Raw genomic sequence first — 17018 nt, forward strand, 5'->3', positions numbered from 1 at the left:
AGAGGGAGAAGCAGGCTCCATGCAGGGAGCCCGACATGGGACCCGATCCCGGGTCTCCAGGGTCATGCCCTGGGCCAAAGGTGGTGCCAAACCCCTGAGCCACCCGGGCTGCGATATATATATATTTTTAAAGATTTTACTTATTTGAGAGAGAGTGTACACAAGCTGGGGGAGGGGTAGAGGGAGAGGGAGAAGCAGAATCCCCGCTGAGCAGGGAGCCCGACGTGAGGCTCGATCCCAGGACCCCAAGATCATGACCTGAGCCAAAGGCAGACACTTCACTGAGTCACCCAGGCACCCCAATAATAGGGTCTTTTTAAGAAAGATTGATTTACTTATTTGAGAGAGAGGGAGGGAGAGGGAGAGAAGCAGACTACCCCCTTGAGTGTGGAGCCCGATGCAGGGCTCAATCCCAGGACTTCGTGTGACTGGAGCTGAGATGGAGTCAGCCACTTACCCGACTGAACCACCCAAGTGCCCCTTATAGTATCTAGAACTATAGATAGTTCTCCCTCTCAACTATTTTCTATCTCAGGACACCTTTCTGCCCCTCACCCCATCTAGCAAGGAAGGATAGGAATCAGGTAGGGTGATATTGCAGGACACAGTGCTGCGCTAATGCTCATCAAAAGTTGTGGAAGGTCCAGAGAGACTCAGCACCAAGCTGGAGCTCCCTGCCCTTCCCCTGCAGGCGCTCTGCCTCGGCTCCTTCCTGCCTTCCCCTCCTGGGGAAACCAGCAGCCTTTGTGAGTCTCCTTGACAACAGGATGGAAGTTAAAAATAACCTTGTGCTGGGACATGTGTGTGTGCGTGCACATGTGCTTGTGCCTAGATACATGCCCTCTTCCCTGCTGGGCTCCTGCTCAGTCCCTGTGGCTTCCAGATGCTCCTGGTGAGCATCTGTGGGAGGCTTTGGTGGGGCCCAGGTGCTCACATGCTGGAGCTCCTTGGTTTAGGGGTTGGATCTAGATAATACTGCAGCATCGTTACTTCATATCGCTGATGGTTGCCGCTAGGGTGTGGGTGTTAATGTTCACATAAAGAATGGGAGGTCTTTCTAAATGCCTCAGTCTTCATTTAGTCTAACTGGAAGGTGATTAATCCCAGTGGCATTGCTGTATTTCAGAACCTCTCAGGGTGCTGGAGTAGGACATAGCCCTGGGTGGGAGTTTTGCTGTATCTCTTTAGGGAACTCCCTCAAGTAAGGAGGACTCTTTCTGGACACGTTTTATAAGGTGAGGACACTGAAGTACAGAGGCACTTGTGTGACTTGTCCAGAGTTACCTGGCTGAGCTGTGGCAGAGTAAGGAAGAGTGACCCTGTCATCAGAAGCTACAGCTCTTCCCTCAGATCCTACTGATGAGGTCATCTCCACAGGTCCTTTACCAAAGCCAGCTGTCTTACATCAGCAGCCTCACACTAGTTAAAGCCCCGTTTTGTGGTGTTATCACAGTTAGTTTAAAAAGAGCGGTTTCCCTGAGAGTAGGGGCTGGGTAACTCTTTACCACACTTGGGATTAATTCCTGGCTTTCTCTTCCCATTTTTCCATCCATTAGTAAGTATTTTGCTCTGTACTAGGCATGGGTAGGTCGTGAGAAAAAGGTGGTCCTTATCTTAAGGGAGCAACAATTAGAAAAATCTCTCCATCAGTTCTCAATGGGGCCAGTGCCCAAAGGGAAGAGGGTAGGAGAAGGAATGACTGGGATGGAGGTGGGGTTGGAGAAGGCTGGGAGAACATGTCAGTGTACTTAAGGCTGGGATGTATCAGATGCTCCTATGAATCCAAAGGAAGGCAGAAAACTTGGTAGAAAAATGGTCAACGACTTGATAGACGCTTTACAAAAGAAGATACCCAAAGAATCAATAAACATGAAATGGTGCTTGATTTCATATACTTATTAGGGAAATTCAAATTATTCAACTTATTAAAAAATGTGACTGGGGCACCTGAGTGACTCAGTGGTTGAGCATCTGCCTTTGGCTTAGGTCATGATCCTGGAGTCCTGGGATCGAGTCCCGCATCAGGCTCCCCCCAGGAAGCCTGCTACTCCCTCTGCCTATGTCTCTGCCTCTCTGTCTCTCATGAATGAATAAAATCTTAAAAAAAAAAAAAAAAAGTGACTCTTTGTGTTCACACACATATATAATGAAGTCTTTGAAGGTGTGGTGAAACATCCTTTTACCATTTCTATTTACTTCATCCTGAATGTCTTACTGAAAAAATAAAATGGGGTCTCTGCCCTAAGCTCCGCACTCCCACGCTCCAGCTCCGTGTCTGCCCTCTCTGTGTGCACTGGCCAGTGGGGAGCCCGTGAGCCTGGATGCCCTGCAGCTCCCTGTGGACTAAGGTGCCCCTCATTGAGAACGTGGCATTGTTCTGAGGCACAGTGGTCTGTAACTCCACTCAGATGAATGTGCTGCAGCAGCTTCTCGTGGAGCCAGTTCAAGCATCAGGAAAATGCCAGGAATGAAGAGATCCTCAATTCCCTCAAGTACATCTGACCCAGCGGTGGGCTTGAGTCCACCTTTGTGCCTCTGGAGAAGTGCGAGGTGGAGGGTGCACAGGTGCACCTTCTCTTCACCTTCCCATGGGAGGCTCTGCCTGGCCCCAGTGACAATGCCACTGTGCTCATGACCAACCCCCAAGCTAATCATCTGGCTCCAGGTTGCCACACCCGTGTTGCCTGGTGTGCCCAGATGGTGTGCCTGTGCGTAGTGCAGCTCCCACTTTTCCAACCCACGACATTGAGCCTGACATCAAAGCCCTGCTGTCCCAGGGCCTGAGCTGTGCTAGGGTGCCCCTCTTCTCTCTGCTACCTGGCAATCACAGCGCTGCCCCTTGGGGATTTCATCCATGATGAGGTTTCCTAGAAATTTGCATGGAGGAATGCCTGATGTCCAGGAAAATCCCCTGAGCTGGGCACTTCTTGTCCATCCCAGCCCACCCCTTCTCCACATCAAGGCTCCTCACAAAGTGTTGGGTGTCAGAAAAACAATGGATTCCAAGATGCTTAAAGGAAATTTAGTCGGATGAACACCTGGAAGTCAGAAGACCTTCGTTAATAGATTTGGGACCCACCACTGAACTTCTCAGAGCCTCTGTCTCTTCATTTGTAGAGATCTCCGGTCTCCTTTCCCTTCCAAAACTTCTCTGAGGTTCACAACAGGTATGGGAAACATTCTTACAGCTGTTGAGAGCTCTGCAAATACGAAGCAGTATTGTTAGACTCTAATTTGAAGCAATTTGATTTCTCTCTCATCTCCCCAACAGCAGTAATTTTAAATTCCTGTAAGAGATAAATACTCTGAGTAGTAGGGTCCCTAGGATTCAGAGCAGCCTGTCCTTGGTACTTTGGATAGAGAGCCTATTGCTGGCATGACTCTGGTCCCCTCATCGGGATTGGCAAGCAGGGTGAGTTTCTGATGTAGCCAGAGCCCATATGGCAATTCTGAGTGACATCGCACTGAGCTGCATGGCAGCGAAAGGACAGTGGCATACCACTCCTGCTGAAGCCTTGACTCTAGTAAGCAGTACTATGTGGCTTCCACACTGAGTGGGGCTGGCCTCCCCATGGGGTGCTCTTGTGGAGTCTGGAAGTAGCACTGTGGACTTTGGGGGGGCGGTCCAGTGCGGGACAGCCTGCACACCCAGCTTTTCTCTAAGAGCTTTGCCAGAGCCATGGGACACCCTGGTGGCACTAGGAGTCCTCCTCATATAGCAGAGCAGGGACTGTTTCCTCCATGATATAGGTGTTGGTGGAGAGGGGTTTTTTAGAGGTGGATGTGTCTTCCTGGGTGCCAGTGGCCAAACCCTTAATAGGTAGTAAACCTGGCAGCAAGGGCAGGGTCAGGAATGAGGTCCTGATGAAATCAGGCCTGCCTCTCCTTTGGCTTTGGATACAAAAGAGCCCCTTTCTCCCTTGTCTGGACTGTTTCCTCTCCTGCCCCTGGCCAGGCAAGGGGGATTGAGCAGATTGTGGCTGTAACTCATTTCCTCATGGTACAGATGCGTGCCTCACTTCCAGCAGAGAGTTGGCCATCTTGGCACATGTCACAACAGTGTTGGGATCACTGTGTGTCCCATCTGTTTTGTCACTTGATTGTGCTAGGTCCTTGAGCCTTGTTGGGGCGGGGGTGGGTGGGGGTGGTGTCTTTTCCCACAGATCTCCTATGACAGGCATGTATTCATCACTATCCTGCTAAGCATTTTTGACCTTTTCCTCGTCTGTTTTTCTGCCATGTAGGAATCAGAGACAGAAGCAAAGGTAGATGGAGAGACTGCATCGGACAGTGAGAGCCGAGCAGAAGCTGCTCCTTTATCAGCCTCTACAGATGATACACCAGAGGTCCTCAACAGGGCCCTTTCCAACTTGTCTTCAAGGTAACATGGCTGCATGAGCAGATGCTTGTGGGGTCCTTGCTCCAGGTCCAGGTGCCAGGGGAGACCCAGAGCCCTCAGACAGCCTGCAGTCTTAGGACATGAGCCCCCACAGCTATGACAGTATGTGGGTGAGGGGCCTGCCTAGCAGTGGCCACGGTCTCCCCGCTTCTGCATGGGTCTCTGCTAAATGTGATCTAGTGCTTACTGGCTACTATGGGCACAGTCTAGAAGGATCTGGCCCTTGAAAGGTGCTATAGGCTGGGCTGGAAGGTACAATCGTCCAAGGAAGGTGGGGAAAGTGTGGACAAAGCGGTGGTGGTGGGCAAGGTTGCTGACACAACATGCAAAGGGGCTTGTGTCTAATAGACGGGCTGTTTTTCACAGAGGAGCCCAACTTATCTAGGTCAGAGTTTAGTTTTCCCTGACCCACACACATGCATTGTGGAGGTTCCTTAAATTCTCCTAGAAGAATTGAGAAATCTCAACTCAAGTGAATCCAGGGTTAAATGTTAGTCCCTTGAAACTCTGATTCTCCAACACTGGCTATGTGGTCAGATGAAAAACACAAACTTTAAGACCCCAAAACATCATCTGAAGGTGGCTCTATGTGTGTCTCCCATACACATGTCTCTTTGAAAGTTGGTATTGTGCAGTTGTCGAGGACATGGGTTCTGGTGCCAGACTCCCAGGATTCAAATCTCAGTTTGACCACATCCCAGCTGTCTGATTTGTGCATCCTTTTCCTTTTCTGTAAAGGTTACTAGTGTTGAGGGTTAAATGCATTAATATACACAGAGGCTGTATAAAAGTGCCAAATGCATCTTTCTGATCACTATTATCATTAGTTAGTGTTGTTCTCACCATAAAGATGCAGGGGCAGAGTGATGTAGGATTCTGCTGCTGGAAATATATACGTTATTTTTTCTTTGGACTGAGAGCCATAGAAACCATCCAAGTAGGTACAGAAGTAGGCACCACATTTCCCTTGGGACTTTTGCCTGATTGTTTTGTTAAGATAAAAGCTGGGTATATTTTTCTGTAGGCTTTGGAGCACCTGCTGAGTTTGGTGTGGGTGAAGTGATGGCTCTGTTTGCCCTTCTTCTGCCTGCCTGTGGCTAGTATCTCCATTGAGGTGAAGGGATTGACTTCTCCTTCCACAAAGAGCCATCCCCCTTGGGTTTGTGCTGCACTTCTTTCTGGGCTCCTAACATGCTTTCTCCTTCCCCTCTTCTCTTAGATGGAAGAACTGGTGGGTGAGAGGCATCCTGACTTTGGCCATGATTGCATTTTTCTTCATCATCATTTACCTGGGACCAATGGTTTTAATGATCATTGTAAGTGTCATTTGCATACTATTTTAGTTTTGCCTTCATTTTTTTCCCACAGGATCAGTCATCTGAAGTGTAGGGCATTGGGTTGGTTTCTGGGCATCAGTGGGAGTTCCGGCTCCTTAGACCACATCTGCCTCAGAATATCTGACCTCTCCCTTTTTAGGAGCCAACTGGAGGGTGTTGGCACAGGCCAGTTGTGTGTGGTTAAAGATATCTCTTCATTTTAAAAGTTGATACTATTATTTCAGCTGTTTGATTAGCCTGTGACCCTGGCTATGACTCTGTGTGATTCTGATTTTTGTTTCTTGTTTTCCTGGGGCCTCACTATGGGGCTTAGGACTTTGATTTAAAAATCCCAGTCCACAGCACTGCTCTCTTAGTTTTCCTGCTGTCATGGACAGGGTCAGATGACTAGTGGCTGACTGCTGAGCAAAGCAGTTAGGGCTTTTCAGGTATTTCTATTCAAAGTCAAAAGGAGAAGAGATTAATTGAGTCCAGGGAGGTACAACAATAAAAAGTTAATTGAAGCTTCAGTGGTATGTATTTATTGGATCTCCTATGTGAGACATAAAGGACTGCACTGCCAAAGGGGGCGGTGTGAGTGAGAAAGGAGAAGGAGAGCAGAATCACTGTAGGACTGACATTCTTAAATATGATAGTTTCTCTCCAAGACCCATGGCCCATGTGTGGGTTTTTGCTTCCCAAGATGGTTAAGAACTGGGAATTAGCAGGTGTTCTGATTCTTTAATGTCTTGCAGGTGATGTGTGTTCAGATTAAATGTTTCCATGAGATTATCACTATTGGCTACAATGTCTACCACTCCTATGACCTGCCCTGGTTCAGAACCCTCAGCTGGTAAGCCCACTAACCCCACAGGGGCCCTTAATGGATTTGGACGAAAAGCATTTTATGGTAGGTATTTACAGTCATGGTGGATAGGTGGGGAGTGATGGCCACCGACTCACATGGCACCTTTAATACCCAAGTATTTTGGGTAGCCCCGGTGGCTCAGCGGTTTAGTGCTGCCTTTGTCCCAGGGCCTGATCCTGGAGACCCGGGATCGAGTCCCACATCAGGCTCCCTGCATGGAGCCTGCTTCTCCCTCTGCTTGTGTTTCTGCCTCTCTCTCTCTCTCTCTCTCTCTCTCTCTTAATCTCTCTCTCTCTGTGTCTCTAATAAATAAATTTTAAAAAATCTAAAGAAAAAAAAAAAAGACCCAAGTATTTTATGTGGCTGGCATGTGAGGAGTGTTGAATACTTACCTGGGGCCTGGAATCTCCCATACTGGCTACATCTTGAGCACGTTTGCCTTGGTGTTTGGATTCATCAGACTTTGCACAGTGGCCCCCAATTCTAGACCAGCATATTTTTAATGCTCTGCTATCTGAGCATCCCATAAGAGTCATCTGTAGGTTGTCAGTGCTGGTGTTGCTATTTCTGGAACTTGGTTTCCTCGTCCTCGTTGGTTGAGACTGAGTCAGTCAACTTTGGACACCCCCCCCACCCCCCATTCCTCAGGATGGAGGCACCTAATGGACCAGAGTGCGCAGGATCCAAATGTAGAGGATCTGGGCTCCTCTGAGAAACTCTGCTCCCTTTGTCCTAGGAAAGGGCTTGACTGCCTTCAGGCAGAAACACAGTTAAAACCTGTAGCACAGGTGATGTCTGAGATCCTGTCCTGATCTGAAACTCTGTTTTATTGGCTTCAGTGTCCTCAGGGAACACAAGAACAGATCTCTTGTGTGGTGCTGAGAGGAATTGGGGCAAATACAGAATCTTCTCACCTGCTGTGCTGGGACTCAAGGATTGGTTCCATGACTTAGCAGCCCAAGATGAGGGCTTCTGGCCAAGGGAGCTGAAGTGCTCAGACTTGGGCCAGACATATCTTTCCCAGAGATGCTTCCTTACCACCCAGCCGTGCAGCCTGCCTCATGGTCTCCGCATGGGCCTGTGCCTGTCACCTGGGTTAAGATATAGGTCTCTCTTGTGATTGTCCTATAGCTGGGAAGCAGTATTTTAAATTTTGTTAAACACATTCAGGATCTCTGACCTTCTGTTGTGGTCACTGACCTAAGGGAGTGTTTTTCATGTAACAGAAAATAAATCCAATATGAGAGTTCTTGAACTTCCACAATTAAAAAAAAAAGAAGAAGAAAGAAAATAGAGGAGAGAAGCTCTCTACTCTCTTTCCTACCTCAGGATCCTGAGTATTTGGAGTAGGTCTGTGTGTGCCCATACTCCAAAGCATCACTGAGACTGCCAAGGTATATGAGCCATGGCCTCTCCCTTCCCAGAGGTCCAGTGGAGGAGGCAGGTTATAAACAAATGAATTAATGCTGGTGAAAGGTTTATGTGTCAGAGAGGCTTTAGAGACGGAGATACTCAGAGCACAATTAATTGCTTAGTGAAATGTCCAAATACTACATACTATAGAAATAAACATGGAGGAGGCAGATACCATGCTAGGTTGTGCAAGCTTTTATGAAGAAAATGGTATTTGAGTAACGAGTGACAAAATGGGTAAGTGAAGAGGATGTCCCAGGCTGGGGGAGATAGGAGTGAAGCAGATGGTGGCAAAGCCCGAGTAAACCACTGTGATAGGTGTGCAGGGTTCCCAGAAGAATGGGAACAGGATGGGGAGGCAGGATGAGGCAGGCTCTGGAAGGTCATCTTATGGTTGGAGTGTTCTTAGGTTAGGCATGGTGACTTTATAAAAGGGGCAAAAACTGAGTCTCAGGTTTGTGATGAATGGAGAGTGAGTGAAAGCTGCCATGGATTTCCAGATAAAACTTCTCACCCAGAGGGTCTCCAGTGAACAGGAAATTGTGGTTGGCTTGTCCCTCTGGGAGCTGCCAGGGGAGGGTTCGGGTGGACTGCTCCTCTGATCCTCAGAGCTTCCTGTCAGCCTCACTGTGAAGGAGAGGCTACATGTGTGCTCCCCATGGTGGTGACCTGTCTTCATTTACAGGTACTTTCTCCTGTGTGTCAATTACTTCTTCTATGGCGAGACAGTGACAGATTACTTCTTCACTCTGGTCCAGAGAGAGGAGCCTTTGCGGATTCTCAGTAAATACCACCGCTTCATTTCCTTTACTCTCTATCTAATAGGTAGGCATTTAGCGGTTTACCAGTTCTTGTGTTTGTCTTGTTTTTGTACGTTTGCTGAGTAGAAGTTGGGGAACTTCTTGGTTAATGCACAGGTTGGATGATGTTAAGTCTGTGTGGGACAGCAGAGCTGAGGGCTCTGCCTTAAATGTGAGTCATAGCAGCTTTTGACTAAGAAATGGGACTGAGGGCCTTGTGTGGTTTTAGGGACTATAGTTTGTGCCACCTGTCCCTGTGTCCCAGCCTCCTTTGGAGGACAGCATAACACAGTCCATTCCTGACTCTGCTATTGGCAGAGATTCTGTGGTGTGATCAAAACAAAAACCACCTAGGAGTTTGGGTATAAAAACAAGCAGCTACCTTTAGGGGAGTCACCTGAGGAGCTGCACGAGGGCCATTACAGTGTGGTAGAAATTTTACCTATCTGGGTTTAAAAAGAGTGTGATTTCATAGGAGCTGGGAGCTTAATCTCTGAGACTCTTTTGTAGTCTGGAGCTAAAACATCAGAGGTACTGTGAAGATTTAATCAGATACATTAAAAGTTGACAAACAGTAAGGTGCTGTGTCAGTCTAAACTCATTCCTACCTGAGTGTTAAGTGTTAATGCTAGTGTTTTTCGTAGTTACTCTCAAAGCCAGTTTGAGGCACAGGAGAAATTTGTTCTGACCTAAATTTCAGTCTGACCTATTTTTGATCAGCTTGATAGCAATATTGGGCTCTGTGAATAACACCTGGCCATTAAACCAGAAAATCCATTGCCAAGGAGTCTATTGCTGTTGAGCATAGTCAAAGAGCATGCCTCAGATCCTGAAAGTAGCCCCCACAGTGGGAGGTCAGGAGTCTGGAATAGCCACATGAGGGGCCAAGCCACTCTTGTGGGTAAAAGTCTCTTTCCTTCTTGGAGGAGTGTGTGGGCCTGCAGATTTTTTTTTTTCTTTTTTGTGAAAATTGCAAGGCCCTGACTCCATACTAGGTAGATCCTCCCTTAGCCAAATCTATAATTTAGGATAGGGTCAGCAAACTTTTTCATAAAGGTCCAGATAGTATTTTAGGCTTTGGGGACCATTGAGTCTTTGTTGCAACTCTTCCACCCTTGAGCACGAAAGGAGAACCCCAGATAATATATAAGCAAATGGGCATGGCTGTGTTTCAATAAAATTTTATTTATAAAATAAATAGGCAAACAGGCAGCTGGTCTGACCTTTGTTGGTTGACCCCTGCTCTAGTATCAAAACATTCCTATCTGGTGAACAGTGTTCTAAATCAAGTGTAGTCTGCAAGATTTAAAAATATTGCCTTCCTTTGATTGTCTTGAAGGAGTGCAGTTTTGTTCCTAACTCTTACTGGAATAACTAGGTTTATTCCCCTGGGCTTTGGAATTGTGTGCTGGTTAACTTCTGCCAGGAAATTGGCCAAAGGACCATTTAACACATCTAAAGGAAATGACTAGGACAGAGATAATGTTGGGTGTGATTCATTTTGCCCTTTCTCCTCCTCAAACTAGGATTCTGCATGTTTGTACTGAGTCTGGTCAAGAAGCATTATCGACTGCAGTTCTACATGGTAAGGGAAATATATGTATGTGTGTCAGAATTCTTGGCTTAAGTGAAGTTCTGCAGAAACTCAACAAGACTCTGCTTTCTGTGACAAATCGGAACTCTGGAATGCAGTCTGTTTTGTGTGCATCTAGAACCTAGAACATGAAGGGGTGTCTCTGTTTAAGTTAGGTGGCTCTGCATCCACACAGACCCAATCACTTTTACTTAATTTATACTCCAGGCAGTCTTTCCACTAGGACCTGGAGGTGGCTTTCAAGTAAGGCTCAAGGTGAAGCTTCAGGCCCTGCTACCTCTCTCTTTCAACTTGAAAACAACCCCTGACTGAGTGTACCAAGCACTCAAGTAACATTTTTTACAAAGATTCTATTTACTTAGAGAATGCACGCACACAAAAGGAGAAGTAGACTCTTCCCACTGAGCAGGAAGCCTGACACAGGGCTTGATCCCAGGATCCTGAGATCATGACCTATGCTGAAGGCAGACGCTTAACTGACTGAGCCACTCCAAACGCCCCAGCACTCAACATTTATTGAGAAAATGAGATGAAACCTAGGCTTTCAGAGCGGAGAAAGACTTGCTCATCTGTGGTCCCTAATTGTAGCTGGGGGCAAAGTTCATACCAAATGCCTGTTCTGTACCTTTTTACTTATAGTAAGACAAGTACAGACATCTATTCTACCTGTTTTTGTTTTTTTGTATTTTTTTTTAAAGCTATTTTCTATTTGTTATTGGCTGTTATTTGAAGTTCCTTTCAGGGTAACATATAGGTCAAATGTATTTTTGATCATCTTTTGCAGTTTGGCTGGACCCATGTAACATTATTGATTGTTGTGACTCAGTCACATCTCGTTATTCACAACCTGTTTGAAGGAATGATCTGGTGAGTGATGTCAGTGAGGGAGATTTTCCCTTTTATTTTGTGGGTTTTCTCATGTCCAGTAGGCTGGGAACTCAAGCTTACCTTCTAAGCCAGGAGTTCTTACCTTGAGCTACATCAAAATCCCCTGCAGGGCTAGTTACATACAACACACATCACTGGGCCTCCCTCCTGAGTTTCTATTTCAATAGATTCAGTAATGAGAATTTCTAGTATATTCCCGGGTGATGCTGCTGCTGCTGCCAGTACCTATACTTTGAGAACCTATATTCTAGACTAACAAATACATGGATAATTAAAGAATCAAAGACAATGCAACTGTATGGCAACAGGTTTGAAAAACTAAAGGAAACTTTCATGATCTGGGAAAATGTAAACTCCCAAAAGTCATGAAGAAGAAAACTTGAAAAGATCAAGAACTATAGAAGAACTTTGAAAATCGCCTAAGAATCCACACGTGGGAAAAAGCAACCAATGATAATAGCAGAGTTTTATCTACCCCTTCATATGAAAGCTAATAAGCTTAGGGAGGTAGAAAGAAGAATGTTACACTGATTTCTTTAGTGATTACAGGTAACCATTATAAATAAACTATTAGCAAATAGAACCTGGCAATGTGTCAAAAGAACCATATAGTAGTCATTACTTAGTAGATTTTTTTCCAGAAGTACAATGGTTTCAGCAAGAAATCTGTCAGGATATACAGAAATCAGGAGGTTGACTGAGGAAGCTGGATGATCTTGGAGAGAAGATGAAGGCATATCCTAATTTATATGAGGTACTCAAGTGTGATTAAGACTCCAGATTGTGCCTCTGTTTTCAGATCTCAGAATGAGGTTATAGTAATACCTACCTCCTGAGGAATAAATTAGTAACTATATGTAAAGTGCTTAGAACAGAGACATAAATGTTGGCCTTAGGCACTATAACGTTTAAAACAATGATAATAATGGCCTAAGGAGGCACACAATCTTTCCCTTTCTTTCAGAGTTTTTGTTAGATAATTCTAAGGAATGGCCCATGATAAGTCCTTATCTTTAGGGCCAAACATACCACTTGGTTGTATGTGAATCATAGTAAAATTTCTGGTTATTGGTTTTTACTCAACCTATAGGATTTAATTATAGATGTAGAAAATATGAAGAGCAGAGAATATGTGCTAGAAGCCTTGACAAAGTAGAACTTTGACATTGTATGGGTTTGGGACTATACAGATGCTTTCTTAACAAACAGAAAATGTTGCCTCTAATTGATGGGTCAAGAAATCAGAGATTTATGTATATCATGTTAAATACGGAAATTTAAATAGAGGACATTTTTATTTATTTATTTATTTTTTAATTTTTATTTATTTATGATAGTCACAGAGGGAGAGAGAGGCTCAGAGACACAGGCAGAGGGAGAAGCAGGCTCCATGCACCCGGAGCCCGACGCGGGACTCGATCCCGAGTCTCCAGGATCGCGCCCCGGGCCAAAGGCAGGCGCCAAACCGCTGCACCACCCAGGGATCCCAATAGAGGACATTTTTAAAAAGTGATAGTGGAGACTGAGGAGAGCAGAACGATGGTACAGGTGTGAAGCTGTACGGCTCCTTTTTCATGGTGGCGATCAGCAGGCCAGGGGTGATGGGTCAAGAAGATAGCTAGCTGTGTGGGATGTGGTTCTGCGCTCAGCATAGCCCTAGGGAAATGTAGTGCTCACTAGAGTTAGTCATAAACCATTTACAAAAAAAGTAGGTAAGTTATGAAATAAACATGAAATACACTGCATAGAATTATGTAGGTAACCACTAGAAGGAGAGAAGTCAGGAATGAGTACAAGTAATTATTTTGGGGGAATAGAGATAGGGATGAGGGAAACAGAGTAAACGTTTTCTTCTTTACAGTTCAAATTTGTATTACCACGTTTACACTGTGCATATATTACTTTTGTAAAAGAAAAAGCAAATGGCACTTTATAGAACACCATCATTTATTCAGGAGTTATTCAGAAAACATGTGAATGTCTGCTTTGTCCCTGGTACTAGGTATAGTTTGTCTGTTTTTTATTTCTTTCTAGCTTCTTTCATGGATAAGTACTTACAGGTTTCGTTGGTATTGGAATTGATGAACGGCATTGTTTTGTAGACATCTGAGGTATTGCCGTCTTGGGAAAGTTGATTTTTACTTTGGTTTGTTCCCTAGGTTCATTGTCCCTATCTCTTGTGTGATCTGTAATGACATTATGGCCTATATGTTTGGCTTCTTCTTCGGTCGGACCCCTCTCATTAAGGTAAGTGGGTCATCCTAACATGAAGTACTGCCATGAGGGAAGGGTAGTGCTTTCAGTACAAGCAGAGCAGCTTGGGAACAAAAGAAATCTAGCCTATGTATGTGTGTGTATCTTCAGTCATCCCAAAGAAAGTCTAGCTGGCAAGACTTAGTTTTGAGAGAAAAGCCAAAGGAAGACATTTGACAATTATTCATAGAGAGGAAAAGAGCTAATAGAATGTTTATAGACAAAATAGGCACATTTTGGGGGCTTTGGTCTGAATATGAGTGTTGTCATTAAATTAGTATATACCCTTTCCTAATTATCTGACTTGAATGACTAATTGGGACAGAAAGGAAACTGAGGGGTATGAGGCTGGGAGTAAGGAGATCCAGTATAGGGTTATTTTAGAAGGGGAGGTGGTTAACAGAATGAGGTGGGGCTTTTTGTTTTCTTTTGTTTTTTGTTTTTTATTTTTTATAGTAGAAAGATTTTAAACAAGTAATCATTGTTTCCAAAGCCAGTTGTCAAAATGCCCTTTGTTAAGAATTTGTTCTTTGTCCCTAGCTGTCCCCGAAGAAGACCTGGGAAGGCTTCATTGGAGGATTCTTTGCTACTGTGGTGTTTGGCCTGCTGGTAAGTGGTGGTCCTTGCTGCTTGGGGGAACGGACAGAGACCTCACACCTACCATCAAAGCTTGCCGAGGGCTAGAGAGCTGGTTTCCTGAGGCCAAGGACTCTGTCCCACTGAGTGATTATCTCACCCCGTGAGGGGCATGAGCATGGCCTGCTCTGTCACTGGCTCAGCAGAGTCAGCTGTCCTTCATCTGCCAGTTTTCAAACAGGGTCTTGGTAGTTGAGGAGCAGGGGGCCAGATGCACCTGTACTCCTCTCATGCCAAGGCGTGGTGACACTCAGCAGGTAATGTCCTTATCTACATATTTGGTATTTCAAGGTTGAGTGATTGGTAGCTGAGAGTAGGAGGTGAGGTGAGTTATGTCACTCCAGCCCAGGTTCTCTCCCATGTGTGCCCTGTGAGAGGAGGATGATCTTCCCACCCTTTCTGGAGCATTCCCTGCTTCTGACCATCAGGCCAGCCTCTCTTTTTTCAGAAGTGCCAGCCGTCCTCCAGTACTGGTTCCTTTACTTCCTTGCTCTTCTATATTCTTCCTCTAGGCTGGCTGTCTCTCACTATACCACTCCCTGACAACATGCCTCCAGTTCAAATTAAATTAAGAGATCTTGAGAAAAAGGGACCATTGCTCCCCTAAATGGGGAGAAGCTTCTTGTAGTCCTTTGCCCAAATTCCTTCAGGTCTTTCCTGGATTTCGACCTGGGTGTTTGGGCAACTATGTGTAAAGCCTCAGTGGGCCATGAACCTCTTTTTCAATTCTTTTCCAAACTCAGGCAAAATACTTGTGGGGAAACATGAACCTCTGATTTAGTGCACAGCTCACAGTTAGCAGGGTCCTAGGCGCTGTGAGAGATGCAGTGAAACCCCATGCGAGCTGCTCAGGCAGGATGGCTGGGACTTGTATCTTCTGCCCAACTCTGCTCTTTATCTTCAGCTGTCCTATGTGATGTCCGGGTACAGATGCTTTGTCTGCCCTGTGGAATACAACAATGACACCAACAGCTTTACTGTGGACTGCGAGCCCTCCGACCTCTTTCGTCTGCAGGAGTACAACATTCCTGAGGTGATCCAGTCAGTCATTGGCTTGGTATGTGCCACTCACGTTGGGCAAACTATCCCTGGTTAGCTAGTGACTGCAGAGAATGAACCCTCTCTCCACCATGGCAATTCCCTCAAGAAAAAACCTTGCTTCTTCCCTCCACAATGCTGCAGATCCCAGCGTGGAGGAGACTTGTTCAAGTCAGATAAGAGTGAGAACAGAAGGAAACATTTCATCTCACTTCAATTCATTTAGACCAGTGGTTCTCAAACTGTGGTCTGGGGAGTCCCTGAGATCCTTTTAGGGAATCTCTGAGGTCACAGTTATTTTCATAATGATATAATGACATTATTTGCCTTTTTTAACCTTGTTGACATTTGCTGTGAAAGGTGAAAAGCAGTTGTGGGTAAACTTGCTGATACTCTAGCATGAGTGAAGGCAGTGGCACCTAACTGAACTAAGACATTGGATTCTTCATGCCACACACTTGCTGTAGGAATAAGGTAGTTCCTCTTAAGAGTGTCTTTGGTGAAACCATAAAATGATTCATTTTATTAAATCCTGACCCTTGAATACATACCTATCTAGTACTCTTACACACACAAATAGAAAGTATTCATTTCCTTTACCTAAAGAAAAGCAGACATGTACCTGTTTGAGTTATGAGCTGAGCTAGCTGCTTTTTTATAGGGACATAATTTTTACTTGAACTGACTAGTTTTTCAACTTTGCATATTTGACAAACATTTTCTTTGAAAACGGATGAAGTGAGCCTGTCACTTCAAGGAAAACACCTGACAGTGATTGTTACCAATGATAGAATTTGGCTTCCTAGTGAAAATCAGTATTTTGGAAAGCATATACCTGTCACTGGAGCTTGACAGCTTCCTAATACTTCAAAGCTTTGTGGATGTGAGCTGCAATGATTTTTGTGTGTGGGATTTTTATAATGATTTTAACATAATGATTATTTTGACATGTGTTTTGACATTGTTTATAGCAAAATGTGTCTACATTTGGAAGATTTATATAACTTAGTGAACTATCATTTTCTAAATGGCAATGCATGGTGTTTAAACTGTCAGGTGGGGTAAAAGATTCATTCAAAGTGTAAGACCTATGGATTTCAATGTTAAGAGTATTGTAAGTTCATTCATTGGATTTCAAATTCCACACTGCGCCAAATTTTTAAGAAACTACCACTTGTCCAGTTCTGGTGTAGTATCAGAGAAGAGTACCTATAATTATCTGAAAAGACAATGCTGAAATACTCTTCCTTCTTTCAGCTACTGTGTAAGGCTGGATTTTTTCCCCATACTTCAACTAAAACATCATATTGCAACAGACTGAATGCATAAATGTTCTCTATTAAGCCAGGCATTAGAGATTTATAAACAAACAAAATCTAGTTTTCTTACTAATTTTGTTTTTGGGGGAGAAAATATAGTTCATTTCATAAAGAGTTATTTATGTTAACAAGGCATCTTGACTGATTTCATTTATTCTTCTCAGACAACAGTCTGGATGTACCCCTTCCAGATTCACAGCATTGCCCTGTCCACTTTTGCCTCGCTCATCGGCCCCTTTGGAGGTTTCTTTGCAAGTGGATTCAAACGAGCCTTTAAAATCAAAGTAGGAAAACTTTCTTCTCTGTTGTTCTCGTTGTCTCTCAGCCTGATATCCTCCTTTCCCTCCCCATCAACCACCACCTCCTTCAAAATACCAAGCTGTAAACTGACTAATGTGTGCTCTTCTTCACCTATGGGTGGAATTTAGGCTGGTTAATTAAAAGTACATTGTTTCTGGGGCTCCTGAGTGGCTCAGTTGGTTAAGTGTCCAACT

General features: G+C 44.8%; 1 protein-coding gene across 1 annotated transcript in view; it reads left to right on the top strand.

Annotated features, from left to right (window-relative positions):
* Positions 1-17018, top strand: part of CDS2 (CDP-diacylglycerol synthase 2) — a 65515-nt gene that overhangs the window by 39129 nt on the left and 9368 nt on the right. Inside the window, exons 2-11 of the mRNA XM_041732307.1 lie at positions 4245-4381; positions 5619-5715; positions 6471-6568; positions 8682-8821; positions 10323-10381; positions 11175-11257; positions 13438-13525; positions 14072-14140; positions 15072-15224; positions 16689-16808. Coding sequence (XP_041588241.1) covers positions 4245-4381; positions 5619-5715; positions 6471-6568; positions 8682-8821; positions 10323-10381; positions 11175-11257; positions 13438-13525; positions 14072-14140; positions 15072-15224; positions 16689-16808 — 1044 coding nt within the window. The remainder of the gene's footprint in view (positions 1-4244; positions 4382-5618; positions 5716-6470; positions 6569-8681; positions 8822-10322; positions 10382-11174; positions 11258-13437; positions 13526-14071; positions 14141-15071; positions 15225-16688; positions 16809-17018) is intronic.

This window comes from Vulpes lagopus, chromosome 18, assembly GCF_018345385.1.
Source record: "Vulpes lagopus strain Blue_001 chromosome 18, ASM1834538v1, whole genome shotgun sequence".
NCBI classification, from domain to species: domain Eukaryota; kingdom Metazoa; phylum Chordata; class Mammalia; order Carnivora; family Canidae; genus Vulpes; species Vulpes lagopus.